Source organism: Bos mutus, chromosome X (assembly GCF_027580195.1).
Source record: "Bos mutus isolate GX-2022 chromosome X, NWIPB_WYAK_1.1, whole genome shotgun sequence".
NCBI lineage: Eukaryota > Metazoa > Chordata > Mammalia > Artiodactyla > Bovidae > Bos > Bos mutus.
In genome coordinates, this window is record NC_091646.1 from 87,764,429 (window position 1) to 87,777,364 (window position 12,936).

At 42.9% G+C, this 12,936-nt stretch overlaps 1 protein-coding gene across 4 annotated transcripts in view; it reads left to right on the top strand.

The window, feature by feature from the left end:
* Nucleotides 1–12,936, top strand: part of EFHC2 (EF-hand domain containing 2) — a 241,029-nt gene that overhangs the window by 213,015 nt on the left and 15,078 nt on the right. For 2 of the 4 annotated variants that reach the window (XM_070366045.1, XM_070366047.1), the window contains one exon: nucleotides 2,158–2,263. The exons of the other annotated variants lie outside the window; for them this stretch is intronic. In XM_070366045.1, coding sequence (XP_070222146.1) covers nucleotides 2,158–2,263 — 106 coding nt within the window. The remainder of the gene's footprint in view (nucleotides 1–2,157; nucleotides 2,264–12,936) is intronic. 4 annotated transcript variants of the gene reach the window in all.

Sequence of the window (12,936 nt, forward strand, 5' to 3'; positions counted from 1 at the left end):
CCATGCTAAAGGAAAGCTTCTTACAAAACATCTTTCATTGATTGAGTTTTAGTTCATCTCCCCCAAAACAGGCAAATAAAAGACATAATGGTCCTGCATTTTGGCTACAAACTATTCCATAAACAGATCATGTCCTTTCAAGGAGTTCAAATGACGAGTGAGCCAGAATTCACAGGATAAACAGTGGTAGGGGGCAACATGTTGGAGCTGTCTCCCAGAATCCTTGGCCAAAGAAAATGTACACAAAAAAATGACTGAATTCCCTTTCCCCTCTTCTGATCTCTCTGTTTATTCTACTTTATGTTGATGAGTCTATGTAACTTCATCATGTAACATTTCATTTATTGCTGCTAATTTTTATTAGTTTATAAATGTGAGCTATTCTTTTCTTAATGCTTGGAAAAAAAGCCTTTTGACTGATTATGAGTTATTTTTTTCCTGCTTCTGTTATCACCAAGTTTTCTTATAGTTAATTATCCTCTGTTCATCCTTGCAATAGTAACTTGCACACCTCACTTGCTGGTTGGGAGCGGGGGGCAGAGCCTGTTGAGTTAGAGGTGCTGAGAGAAGGGCAGGAACCTGGAGCAGGGTGCTTGGAACAATGCCTTAGTGACCACCTTTGTTTTTTTTTTTCTTCCAAAAATCATGTTACATAACCAGTATATATTTAGCCTTAGAAATTGGCAGAATGTGGTCAAATTCAGATTAGATAACATTGAGGTATTACAATAAGAAGTACTTTGTATTGGGGACATTGTAGCAATTGCCTTGAAAATTTGAGGTCTTAATGGCCAAAACTCTATTATGGTTAAGAATAAACTTATGACATGGCACCCCACTCCAGTACTCTTGCCTGGAAAATCCCATGGACGGAGGAGCCTGGTAGGCTGCAGTCCATGGGGTCGCTAAGAGTCAGACACGGCTGAGCGACTTCACTTTCACTTTTCACTTCCATGCATTGGAGGGGGAAATGGCAACCCACTCCGGTCACTCCGGTGTTCTTGCCTGGAGAATCCCAGGGACGGCGGGACCTGGTGGGCTGCCATCTATGGGGTCGCACAGAGTCGGACATGACTGAAGCGACTTAGCAGTAGCAGTAGCAGCAGTCAACTAGATTAGTTATTTTTGACCTATAACTTTATGATACAGGTTAATCATTTGTGTTTTTTTTGTTGTTTTCAAAATGAAAATGGACTTAAGTTTTCCTGATTATAAATTTAAAAGAATTCAGATGATACAGAAAGTCTAAAGAAAAAGCAACAATTATAATCTCTCTGCCAAAGATAGCTATTCTTAATACTTCTGTGTATTGTTACTGGACTTTTCAAATGCTGTTTTGTACAAATATAAACCTAAAGTGAGATCATAACTCTGCATTCTATTTTATAACCTCTTTCCACTCAACAATATATTATTAACATATTTCCATGGTAACATGTATGGAACTATTGTTGTTAAGTCGTGTCCGACTCTTTGCAACCCCATGGACTGCAGCACACCAAGCTTTCCTGTCCTTCACCGTCTTCCAGAGTTTGCTCAAACTTATGTCCATGGAGTCGGTGATACCATCCAACCATCTCATCCTCTGTCACCCCCTTCTCCTGCCTTCAATCTTTCCCAGCATCAGAGTCTTTTCCAGTGAGTCAGCCCTTCGCATCAGGTGCCCAAAGTATTGGAGTTTCTGCATCAGTCCTTCCAATGAATATTCAGGGTTGATTTCCTTTAGGATTGACTGGTTTGAGCTCCTTTCAGTCCAAGGGACTCTCAAGAGTCTTCTCCAACACCACGATTTGAAAGCATCAGTTCTTCAGTGCTCAGCCTTCCTTATGGTCCAACTCTCACATCCATACATGACTACTGGAAAAACCATAGCTTTGACTTGATGGACCTTTGTCAGCAAAGAATGTCTCTGCTTTTTAATATGCTATCTAGGTTGGTCATAGGTCCTGGGGATACTTTGGTGAATTAGATGTGTGAAGTCTCTGCTCTCAAAGAATTTACAGCCTGGAGCATTAGAAACAAAATATAAAGTAATAAGAAATAAGAAAAATATCAATATTGAAGCACTTCTAATATTATGTTTTCATGGTGGATTTAAGCTGACATTTTGGTCCTGAATTGTACAGATCGACTCAAATCATATAATTATATTTTTAGGTTTGAAGACAGTGAAAAACAAATAAATTATGAGTCATTTTTCTGTGCCCTGAACTGGAGAGTGAATCCAGTGCCTGTATTGGAAGTGGCATCATACATTAAAGAGGTAAAATTAACAATAATACCTGTTATAAAAACAAGCCATAGCTACCTGCCTTGCATTTTTAACATCCTTTATCTTGAAATTATTTTTCAATGTAGAATATTAACATCAGTGCTTTTGGAAAGAGCACTGTGTATTTCTGAGTATTTGTGTTAAAGGCTAATTCACTTTCCATGCTGAGCGAACATCTGCTGTATAAGAGCGTGATTTTTCTTATGCAGCTGAATGTTTTTTAACCTAAGTCGCACCCAATTATATGGAAAATAGGATAATAGGTTACAGTTATAAATAGATATAAACACTGTTATCAGGGGATTCTGGTAATATCATCATAAGCCACAAGAGCAAACCTCAAATGGTGCATATGTCAAGAATCCCCAGTGTGTCTGAGGCGGTGCACACAGGTTTGCCTTGGGTGAAGCAGTATTGTGTGGAGACGCATATTTCCTAGTGGGGCCAAATTTGAAATAGAAATTCAGTAGAAAAATGCTTGGTTAGGGAAAACAAAGTTCTTGTGATCAGATGATGCTCTCAACATTGTGGAATTGTCTGAATTCTCTAAGATCTCTTTGGACCAATTGTCTTTAAGGAGTGGATGGGTGGGTGGTGGTTTGTTTATGTTTTAACATGCTCCAGAAATTGATTTTCTTGGGAAAGTCCCTTGATAAAGCAAATGTCATGTGGTCAGTACTCTCAGAAAGGAGGCATTTATTCCTCCTGGTCTCTGCTGACCAGCTCATTCTGGCCTGAACTGGTCTAGTGCCCTTGGGGAGTTCCCTCAGGCATGCAGCTCTTCTGGAGTGTCAGGCAGCCTTAGAACCTCCAGATGATGGGGAAACACTGGTGGCCTTTGGAGTTAAACAGAGCTGGGCTTGAATTCTGGCCCTGCCGCTTGCTTAGCTCAGTGACTTCGGGGATAGTTACTTAACTCATTAATTTATTAATTTAATTCTCAGACAAGTCACATTTAAGTATCCACTCTCAGCAGTTTTGGTGCTATGTCCTGGGGTCTAGAGACAGTCATTTTTGCTATCTTGAGGAGGGTCAGGGGGACAAGAAGTCTTAGGAGGTGACACTGGAAATTTCGATGATGAATAGTAAGAGTTGGATAGGAAGAGTGGCATGTTATGCCCAGTGGCATTCCCAACAGAGGCTCCAGGGCAAGGGGCAGCATGACTCTTGGTCAGAACCAGGAAGAATCGGTGTGGCTGGGATGAAGGCACAAAGCGGGAGGAGAGGAGAGGGATGAGGCTGGAGATAACCTCATGGGTGAGGTTTGCATATCATCCTGCAAAGTCTGGAGACCATGAACAAATGTCCAGGAAGAGAGTGACATGATTAGGTATGCCCTTTAAAGGGCCCTTGCTCTGGTTGGGTGGTGGGTAGATTGGAGAGAAGACAAGGAGACAAGTAGACCCCTTAAGAGGCTCTTTGATGATCCATCGTCACCATAGCAATAGCACACACTTAAACCATTTACTGTGTGTCAAGCTCTCTTCTAAGACCTCAAAATCTATTTGCTCATTTAATCCTCAGAGCAACTTTCTGAGGGTAGATACTTTTATCATTCCCATTTTAGAGATGAAGAAGTTAGAAGAACAGCCATTGTATGGGAGAGTGAGAATTTTAACTCAGATCTGTTTTACCACAAAGAATGAAAAAGGAACAAATAATTTAAATATAATTATTATTGAAGATACTGGATTTAATTCACTAAAGTTCAAGATAGTGTCACAAAAACAAGTTAATACTGTCATTTGGTAATCTTTTAAGTGTTAACTGCTCATTTGTGTCCGATTGTTTGCAAACTCATGGACTATAGCCTGCCAGGCTCCTCTGTCCATGGAATTTTCCAGACAAGAAAACTGGAGTGGGTTGCCATTTCCTCCTCCAGGGGATCTTCCTGATCCAGGGATTGAACCCGCATCTCCTGCATTACAGGCAGATTCTTTATCATCTGAGCCACCAGGGAAGTCTCTTTTAATTTCTTAGCCACACAAATATGTAATTTTTACATGTAAAAGGAACAATGATGGATAGAGTTTATGTTCTGCCTTTTCATTTAATGTTACAGTATTCTGTTTTGGATAGAATGCATTTGTCCCATTGGGACTTTGCTCCAACCCCGTCTACCCTGCTCTGAGTCCTAGGCAGCTGATCTTTGTAAGCTTCATCAGTGAGTCCCCTAGCCCTCTGGCCTCCAGTTGGGGGAGCCATTGGGATGCACCAGCAGGAGAGTGGAGGGTGGGAAGAGAAAAAAGTCATCTCCCTCCCTGACTGCCTCCTCCTCCAAGGTCCACAGCACCTGTCTGGAGTTTCTCTCCATGTAGCTACAACCACTCTCACGTGCCCCTTGAGCCTCAAGTGGTGGTAATGGCTCCTTGAGGGTCTGGAGGATCCCTTGTTGGTTTTCCTGAACACTTCCCACAACTTTGTAAATAGTCATTTTATTAAGCTTTTCTCAATTTGCACAGTCCACATATATCCTCTATTTCTTTTGTGATCCTGAGTGATACACATACTTATTTTTGCTAGTTAGCAACTACCTTTGTTGTTTTTCTCCTCACTTTCTCCTTCTCTCCTTTTCTATTCCACCCAATCCATCACCCAAATGTTTACCTATGCTTTGAGGTTTCATCATTTTAATGCACAGAAATATAATTGTACCACATGCATTTTATCTGCTGTGTATTTTTCTTAATTGTACACCATGGGACATTTCTCTAGTTTAATATGTGTAGACTTCCCTGGTGGCTCAGATGGTAAAGCATCTGCCTACAATGTGGGAGACCTGGGTTCAATCCCTGGGTTGGGAAGATCCCCTGGAGAAGGAAATGGCAACCCACTCCAGTACTCTTGCCTGGAAAATCCTATGGACGGAGGAGCTTGGTAGGCTACCGTCCACAGGGTCACAAAGAGTCGGACATGACCGAGGAACTTCACTCACATCACTAAGCCATTCTTTAATACTGTAGTATGAGTATGGAATAATTTATTCATCCATTTCTCTATCACTAGGCATTCACGTTATTTTTACATTTTTGCCTCTGAAAATATGTGGTATCTTATTGCTTTAATTTTTATTTTCCTGATGACTATTGAGTTTGAATGAAATTTAATTGCCTTTTGGTACTACAACCTACAGTAAGAAAGACATTTTTCCATAGCAACCCAGCATGCACATATACAATAGAACAAACGTTTCATGAAACAATATTATTCTAACTACATGCAATGATGTATGATCTTTCTTTTCTTTCCTCCCTATTTCCTTTCTTTCTCCCCACCTTCTTTCTTTCTTTTGAATATAGTTCATTACCCATTAAACTGATTTAAGGACCTGCAAAAGGATCACCACCTGCATTGGAAGGAGAGTCAGTGTGCAAAGGCCAAAAATCTACTTTCCCTTTAGCCACCCCTCCCCCATTTCATCTTTTACCTACTCTATCTGCTGGGATAGTTATTGAGCAGTGGGCCTCAGGTTCTTTAGAGAGAGCGTGTGAAACAGAAGGTCTGGAATCATAGGAAGCTGAACTCAAATCCTTAGCTCTAAGATTGACTAACTGGGTCACTTCATGTAAGTGAGTCAGCCTTTCAAGTTTCCCCATCTCAAAAATGGAGGTAAGAGTAGTGCTTATGTCAGTACACATGAGACAGTTACCACAATACCTACCCCACAGTAACGGCTTACACGGTGGTTGTTACTATTGTTTCTAAAATGGCAATGTCTTAAGTCTTGAAGTCAGGGGGCTGGGCCCTGAGCTGTCAAGTTCGAAAGCTAAGATCAGTGATTCTATCCTTAAAGGTAAGAGTTAGAACAGCTACAGAACAGGCGTGTAGCATCAGAAAGGGCCTGTGCTTCAGCAGTAAGTAGACTCTTCCAGTTGTTAACTCATTTATGGTGAGAAGAACTTTACTCTTAGAGTCTCTTATCATCCCAGAGGAACAAGCCTGGAAACAGTTCAGTCTTCAGGAGACATTTGGAAGGGGCCGTTCTTTTTCAGCCAGTTTAGAAATAAAAGGAAGAACATAGATATAAAATGGCACCTGACCGATTTAACCTTTAGTGAGAATTTAACTAAACTGCAGAGTCTGAAGCACTCTGGTACTCCTAAGCTTGTTATCATTTCATTAAAGAGGATATTCGATAGCCTGGGAATGTTACCAGTGAGTCTGTAATCTATATGAAAAGATGTACTGTGAATGGGTTGCCCATAATATTGCATAGTTCAGACAGCAGAATGAGCCATGAAAAGTGTAGTATCAAAAAAGAAAAAAAGAAAAGTGTAGTATCTCCTGAACCATACAAGTGTACATAAATGTTAATATCTAATAATGCCCTGAGACACAATGGGTCAGAGCTATGTCACAGGTTGGCTTCTCCAGGAAGCAGATGGAGTTTAATGTGCAGGATGTTTATTTGGAAATGTCCTTGGTATCAATACCTATGGGAGGGAGAGGGGGGACATTGGAGTGCACAGAGGGAGAATTGAGCTTTGATGCAGATCCAAAGGCAGCCTTTGCTGGTCCACAGGGAACTCTGGAGCTAGAATGGCTTCTCAGAGCCATCCTGAGTTAGTTAGGCCAAAATGACCTGGACTTTATCCCTGTGCATTGGTTTAGAAAGGGTAAGTGAAGTTCAGTCACTCAGTCGTGTCCGACTCTTTGCAACCCCATGGACTGCAGCACACCCTGTCTATCACCAACTCCCAGAGCTTGCTCAAACTCATGTCCATCGAGCCACTGATGCCATCCAACCATCTCATTCTCTGTCATCCGCTTCTCCTCCTGCCGCCTTCAATCTTTACTAGCATCAGGGTCTTTTCCAATGAGTCAAAAATGAGTTAGAAATTAGTTAGAAAGGGTAGAGTTGCTCTTTGCAGTCAGGACAGCTCTGTAGCTGAAGCAATCCCCGAAGGGTCTTCTAGAGGCTGGACCACCAAGTCCTTACTCAAGAGCATTCTAGATGGATCATGTCTTGGCAGCCAACCACTCTTGATTATTCTTGGTATGAACTGGGGCCCTGGCCTGTGGCACAGTCTTCTCCATGCTCCTGATCTTCTGTTACTCTCTGAGCTTTCACACATGGCAGGGAACTGACATGCTAGAAGATGCCATGGTTATGGAAGAGGAAGTGGTTATGCTTGAGGAGTTGGACCAGATGTGTAGGTCTGTGGGGCCCACTCAGGCAAAGAAAGCCTCTCACTTAGAGCTTTGGGGATTGCCAATACTTAGAGAGTCTGCTGTAGCCAAAACACTGAATGTGGGACTTTAGGACAAGATCCACCAGGTTGTGAAAGTGACCCAGCCTTGATTGTGATGTGACAGATTAAAATTCTGTTGAGAACAAGGAATGGCAGGCTGAGCTCCTGTGTGGAAGTGTGGCCCTGGTGGAGGCCAGCAGTGGGGCAGCTGCATGCTTCCCCCAGTGTATGAGCTGGACGAGTCAGCTCTGGCTGAAGTTCCAGAGGTATCATGAACACCTCTCTAGAAGTTACTGGCACCAGCCACCACTCGAAACCTGGGTGGGTAACTATACTCTTGGGCTGATCACTGTACACTTAGCAGGGTGTCTTCCCTGAAATGGGGATCTTACTGAGAAATGAAAAGAGACTGTGAAGCTGATGAAAGCTAGGCAGGTCCCAGTACTAGATTCAGTACCAGTTCTGTTTGCATCAGCATGAACGGATAGGGTGGATGGTAGGGGTGGGGATTTGGGACACCTTCCCAAGCTTGATTAACTGCAGTGAATGGGAGCAGTGAGGGACCAAAAAAAGAGGAACAGGACCATGAGCTTTAGCCAACCAGAAGCTGAGTAGGGGAGTGGTCTGCTACACAAGACTAGGGATTAGAGGGGCAGCATATCAGGGAGCTCTAGCAGGGAGGCTCCCCAGAACAGGGAGCACAGTGCTGGGGAATCCAGGGGTTAGGACTGTTGAGCAACCAGAGGGGGCCAGTCAGCAGGCTTGAACGAAAACCTTCAGCCCTGGCCAGGGGAAAGAGCAGGCTAAGTCCCTATACCACTGAGGTTCTAGCTCGAGACTCACAGCTCTCATAGAGGAGTCGGGGTATGGATTTAATACAGGGGCTATTGACAGAGGAGTGTGTAAGGTCAAGGGAACCAATTTGGGCAGTGAAGTGCTCAGGGCCTAGCTGGAGTGGGAAGCCTTTACCCTCCCTAGGTCTGGAGAAGCAGGGAGGGACTGGTCTTATTGGAGCCCAGTAGAAGTGCTGTAGCAGTGGCAGCAGGTAGGGAGAGAGCAGGGAGAGAGGAAGTAGAATCCATACTCCTATCTCTCACTGCTTCCCATTGGCTGGACCCACCCGGAAGGTAGAGAACAAGGAAGCTCAAGAAGTGGTGTAATCTGCAGAGGTCAGCCTCCCAGGGCAGAGAGCTTGGTGTGAAGGGCAGAAGATGGGTCTTGGGGGACAAATGGAGAAAGAGCCAGCACAGTCTGTTACCAGAGTAAAGACTTGTGCTCTGGTGAGCAAACGTCACAGCCGATGTTTAAGGCCAAGTCGAGACTAACAGCTCCTGAAGCTTGGTCTGCTGGATGTCAGGACTGGTCCCTCTGACTCCAGTAGGACTCACCTATGTGTGATCCTCACATAGCGTCAGCTGATAGAACTGGGGACCAACAACAAAAAAGCAGAATTCTCAGAGAGGACCATGGTAAGTAGCTAGCCCAGCTTTGATTTGGTGAGAACTTTCCCTGTGTGGATGGGTGGAAACTTATTGTCACCCACCAGGGCTGCTGAGTGTGGCCTGTAGCCTGGATTCTCAGGAGCTGCCTTAGCTGGGCCTCTGCCTGGCCCCACCTCAGCCATTGGAGTAATTTAATTCTCACTCCATTGTGTGACTATCTATGGTCTCAGCATGTTGCCTAGAGCTGTCACGGCCTAGAGACCCCAGTTCCATTCTATTGTGCTTGCTCACAGATGGTAACTGTAAAACTGGCAAAAAAGGTCCCACTGTTTAGAGCCTGCTTGGTTAATCTCAGAAGTCACGTTTTAAAAAATAACGCTAAATCGGATCTCATATAAACTTTATAATTCACACTGTGTGACTGGCATCTTATCTTTGGACATTTCTGAGAAAAATTGGATGTGGCTTCTTTTTATGAGCACTGGCATTGCAGAAACATTAGCAATTGGCTCTGAAGTTTTCTATTGTCACGACAGGATGATATATAGCCTTGGTATTGTAGAATAAGGAACAGTAGGGTACACCTTGGTATCTATCTTTGGACACCCGACTTGAAGATCTTTTGGTATTTAGAGGGTGGAATACCCTGTGGCATTTTATTTTCCCAACCGTATTGTGGCAATAAGTATCATTACCAATTTATAAATAGGAAGCTAAGACTCAAAGGCATTCCTAAAGGTCTAGATTATGTAGTCAAGGGCTAGTGCCAACTCTTTAAGCAAAGTTATGTCTAATATTTCAGGTTGAATTTAACAGTTGAAATAAAAGATTATTAACCTTTCTCATTGATCTTACCTGGTGTTGCAGATGGTAAAGAATCCGCCTGCAATGCAGGAGACCCAGGTTCAATCCCTGGGTCGGGAAGATCCCCTGGAGAAGGGAACAGATACCCACTCCAGTATTCTTGCCCAGAGAATCCCCATGGACAGAAGAGAAGAGCTTGGTGGGTGCAGTCCATGGGGTCACAAAGAGTCAGACATGATTGAGCAGCTAACACTTTCAGTCATTCTCATTAGATCTGAAAAATACCTGGTAAACACATACTGATTACGTAACACAAAGCAATGACCTAGTAGGGAACAATACTGCCAGAATCCACTGTCATTTAAAAGGTTTGGTGATGTCTACTTGAATGGTATAAATAAGCTTATCACTAAAACTAAAAAAATTCATGTCTCCTTGAAAACTTTACTTGCCCTGTAATGCAATTTCAAGGAAAGGTTTTCTTGTTTAAAAGTAACAACTTTTAGCTATACTCACACAGTTGAAAACTCTACTGGAGCTTGGTGTAGGGCAAAGAAATGCAGTTGTGAAATATTGGCATTATAGTAAAGACAGAAATGGATAGAAACATAAACAGTTCTCCTGGTTTTATATATGAGATTTTCCTTATGTCATCAGAATGCTCTTGATTATCTTAGCAAGTATTTGCAAAATTTCTTCCTCAAATTAATTTCAATTTAATTTACTGAAATTTAATTGTTTTTATGATTTCTGTCAACTTAATTTGATTATTTCCGAGGTCATGTCAACCTAGTAGAAGAAAGAAAATCCAAGAAAGCAGCAATTTCAGTTCATACAGCACTGGATTTTTCTACAAATTCATAGATAAAAAGCATCCTTTTTTTTTTTTTAAATTGAGCGAAGGGGGAGTAATAGAGTGAAATCACTAACATGACTCTAGCAGCCTTACATTTGGGAGGAATAAAAATAACCTTGTTTCAGTGAAGCGTGGAATTTAATTGGCTCCTGATCTTTTTCCCGTATGCATCTGGTGGCCAGTACTACAGTAGAAAATTTTAAGCTAGAAGGAGACATAATCCAATTAAATTTCCTTTTAAAAATGTCAAAGCAAATAAATCCAGGGCCTATGAGCTCACACACAGCTTTGCTGTTCTCACTGGGCAGCTGCTGTTTACTGGGTTTCTATCCAGTGCCATCTTTGCTTCCCATTTCAAGGATATGTGGTTTTACAGATTGGCAGCTATGTTTTTTTTTCACCATTGATGAACAAGTAATTTATTGCCAACTTCTCTGACATCTTAAGTAGCTCCAGTGACAGCCAGATTGAAAGATGTCATGGGGCCGTCTTGCAGACAATGATTTCCAGCCATTTTAGAGTCATGATTTTGTATTACTGTTGAATTTCACTCTGCATCTCGTAGTTCTTCCTTCTTCCAGAAAATGCTATGTGGCACATACTGTTTACGCTCCAGATTACACTGAATTTTGCTTTGAGATTTAGGTACTGTCTCTAGAGTCATCTGGCAGTCACACTGGAGACTCTGGATCCATCCACAGTTTGTCAAGAAGTTGCTTTGTTCCAAGCTGTTCCGGGACTTTCATAGACATTCTATTAATTTTGATAAATACAAAATTGCATACTATCTTTGTTTGACTTCCTCTGGAAGCTGACTCAGAGACAACAGATTTGCGTGTAAATAGTTTTTTGGACAAAGTGAAGGGAATGCTAGCAAGGGAGCGGGGAAGTGAGAAATGGAAGAGCAGAAATATAAGGCATATTATCAAACCAGTAAAAATCGGAATGACTGGGACTTAATGTCTGTGGGAAACACAGGGATCCAGTAACCTGATATGTACATCAGGGTTATCCCCTCCATCAACTCCTGTCAGTCATCGTTTGACAGCTGCTGCTGAAGTGGGGGGAAATAATGAATTCCCAGGCACTTGTGGCACATCACGTGTGCGTGCAAGTCACTGCAATCCTGTCCAACTCTTTGTGACCCCATGGACTGTAGCCCGCCAGGCTCCTCTATCCATGGGATTCTTTAGGCAAGAATACTGGAGTGGGTTGCTGGACCCTCCCTTCAGGGGATCTTCCCAACCCAGGGATCAAACCCACATCTCTTGTGTCTCCTGCATTGACAAGAGGGTTCTTTACCACTAGCACCACCTGGGAAGTCCCCATGGCATGTCACAGGGACAACCAAAGCAGGCCCCAGAGGCCAAAGGGGAGCTCTCGGGCAGAGGAAGGCAGGTGCTGATGGCTGGAGGTTAGGTTGGTGTGCACCAAAGTTGAAAGGGGGAGAGGAACAGGAGGGATAATGGCAGAACATCTGATACATACAGGTATTTAAGATTCTGATCCTGCACCTTTAGGGAGGCTGTTTTACAGAAACACAAGCAGGCTTATCCTCATCCAGAATAGGAGGGATTGACTGCTGCACATGAACTGTCCTGTTGTAAAATCACCATGCAGTTATTTCCACTTAAAACTTGTGTGGTGCTGGGAAACAATATAATCTGAAGTTTTCTTCGAATTTTATAGCGTGGGATGAATAGAAGGTCAGTGAGGACAAAGAATATTTTTAACTCACTGCCCAGTCATAAATATTAGGTAATGATTGGAACATTTGCAGATTTATTAGAACAATTAGGCAATGGTAGTGAGGGGATTTCTCATGTTACCAAGTGAAAGAAAATGAAGTCGCTCAGTCATGTCTGACTCTTTGCGACCCCATGGACTGTGTAGCCTACCAGGCTCCTCCATCCATGGGATTTTCCAAGAGTACTGGAGTGGGTTACCATGTTACCAAAGACCTCTAAAAGAGATTGGCCACGTGATTCCTTTCAGTTCAGTTCAGCTGCTCAGTCGTGTCCAACTCTTTGCGACCCCATGGACTGCAGCACACCAGGCTTCCCTGTCCATCATGACTCCCAGAGCTTACTCAACCCCTGTCCCTAGAGTCGGTGATGTCATCCAACCATCTCATCCTCTGTCATTCCCATCTCCTCCTGCCTTCAATCTTTCCCAGCATCAGGGTCTTTTCCAATGAGTCAGTTCTTCACATCAAGTGGCCAAAGTATTGGCATTTCAGCTTGAACATTAGTCCCTTTGGTGAATATTCAGGACTGATTTCCTTTACAACTGACTGGTTGGATCTCCTTGCTGTCCAAGGGATTCTCAAGAGTCTTCTTCAACACCACAGTTCAAAAGCATCAATTCTTC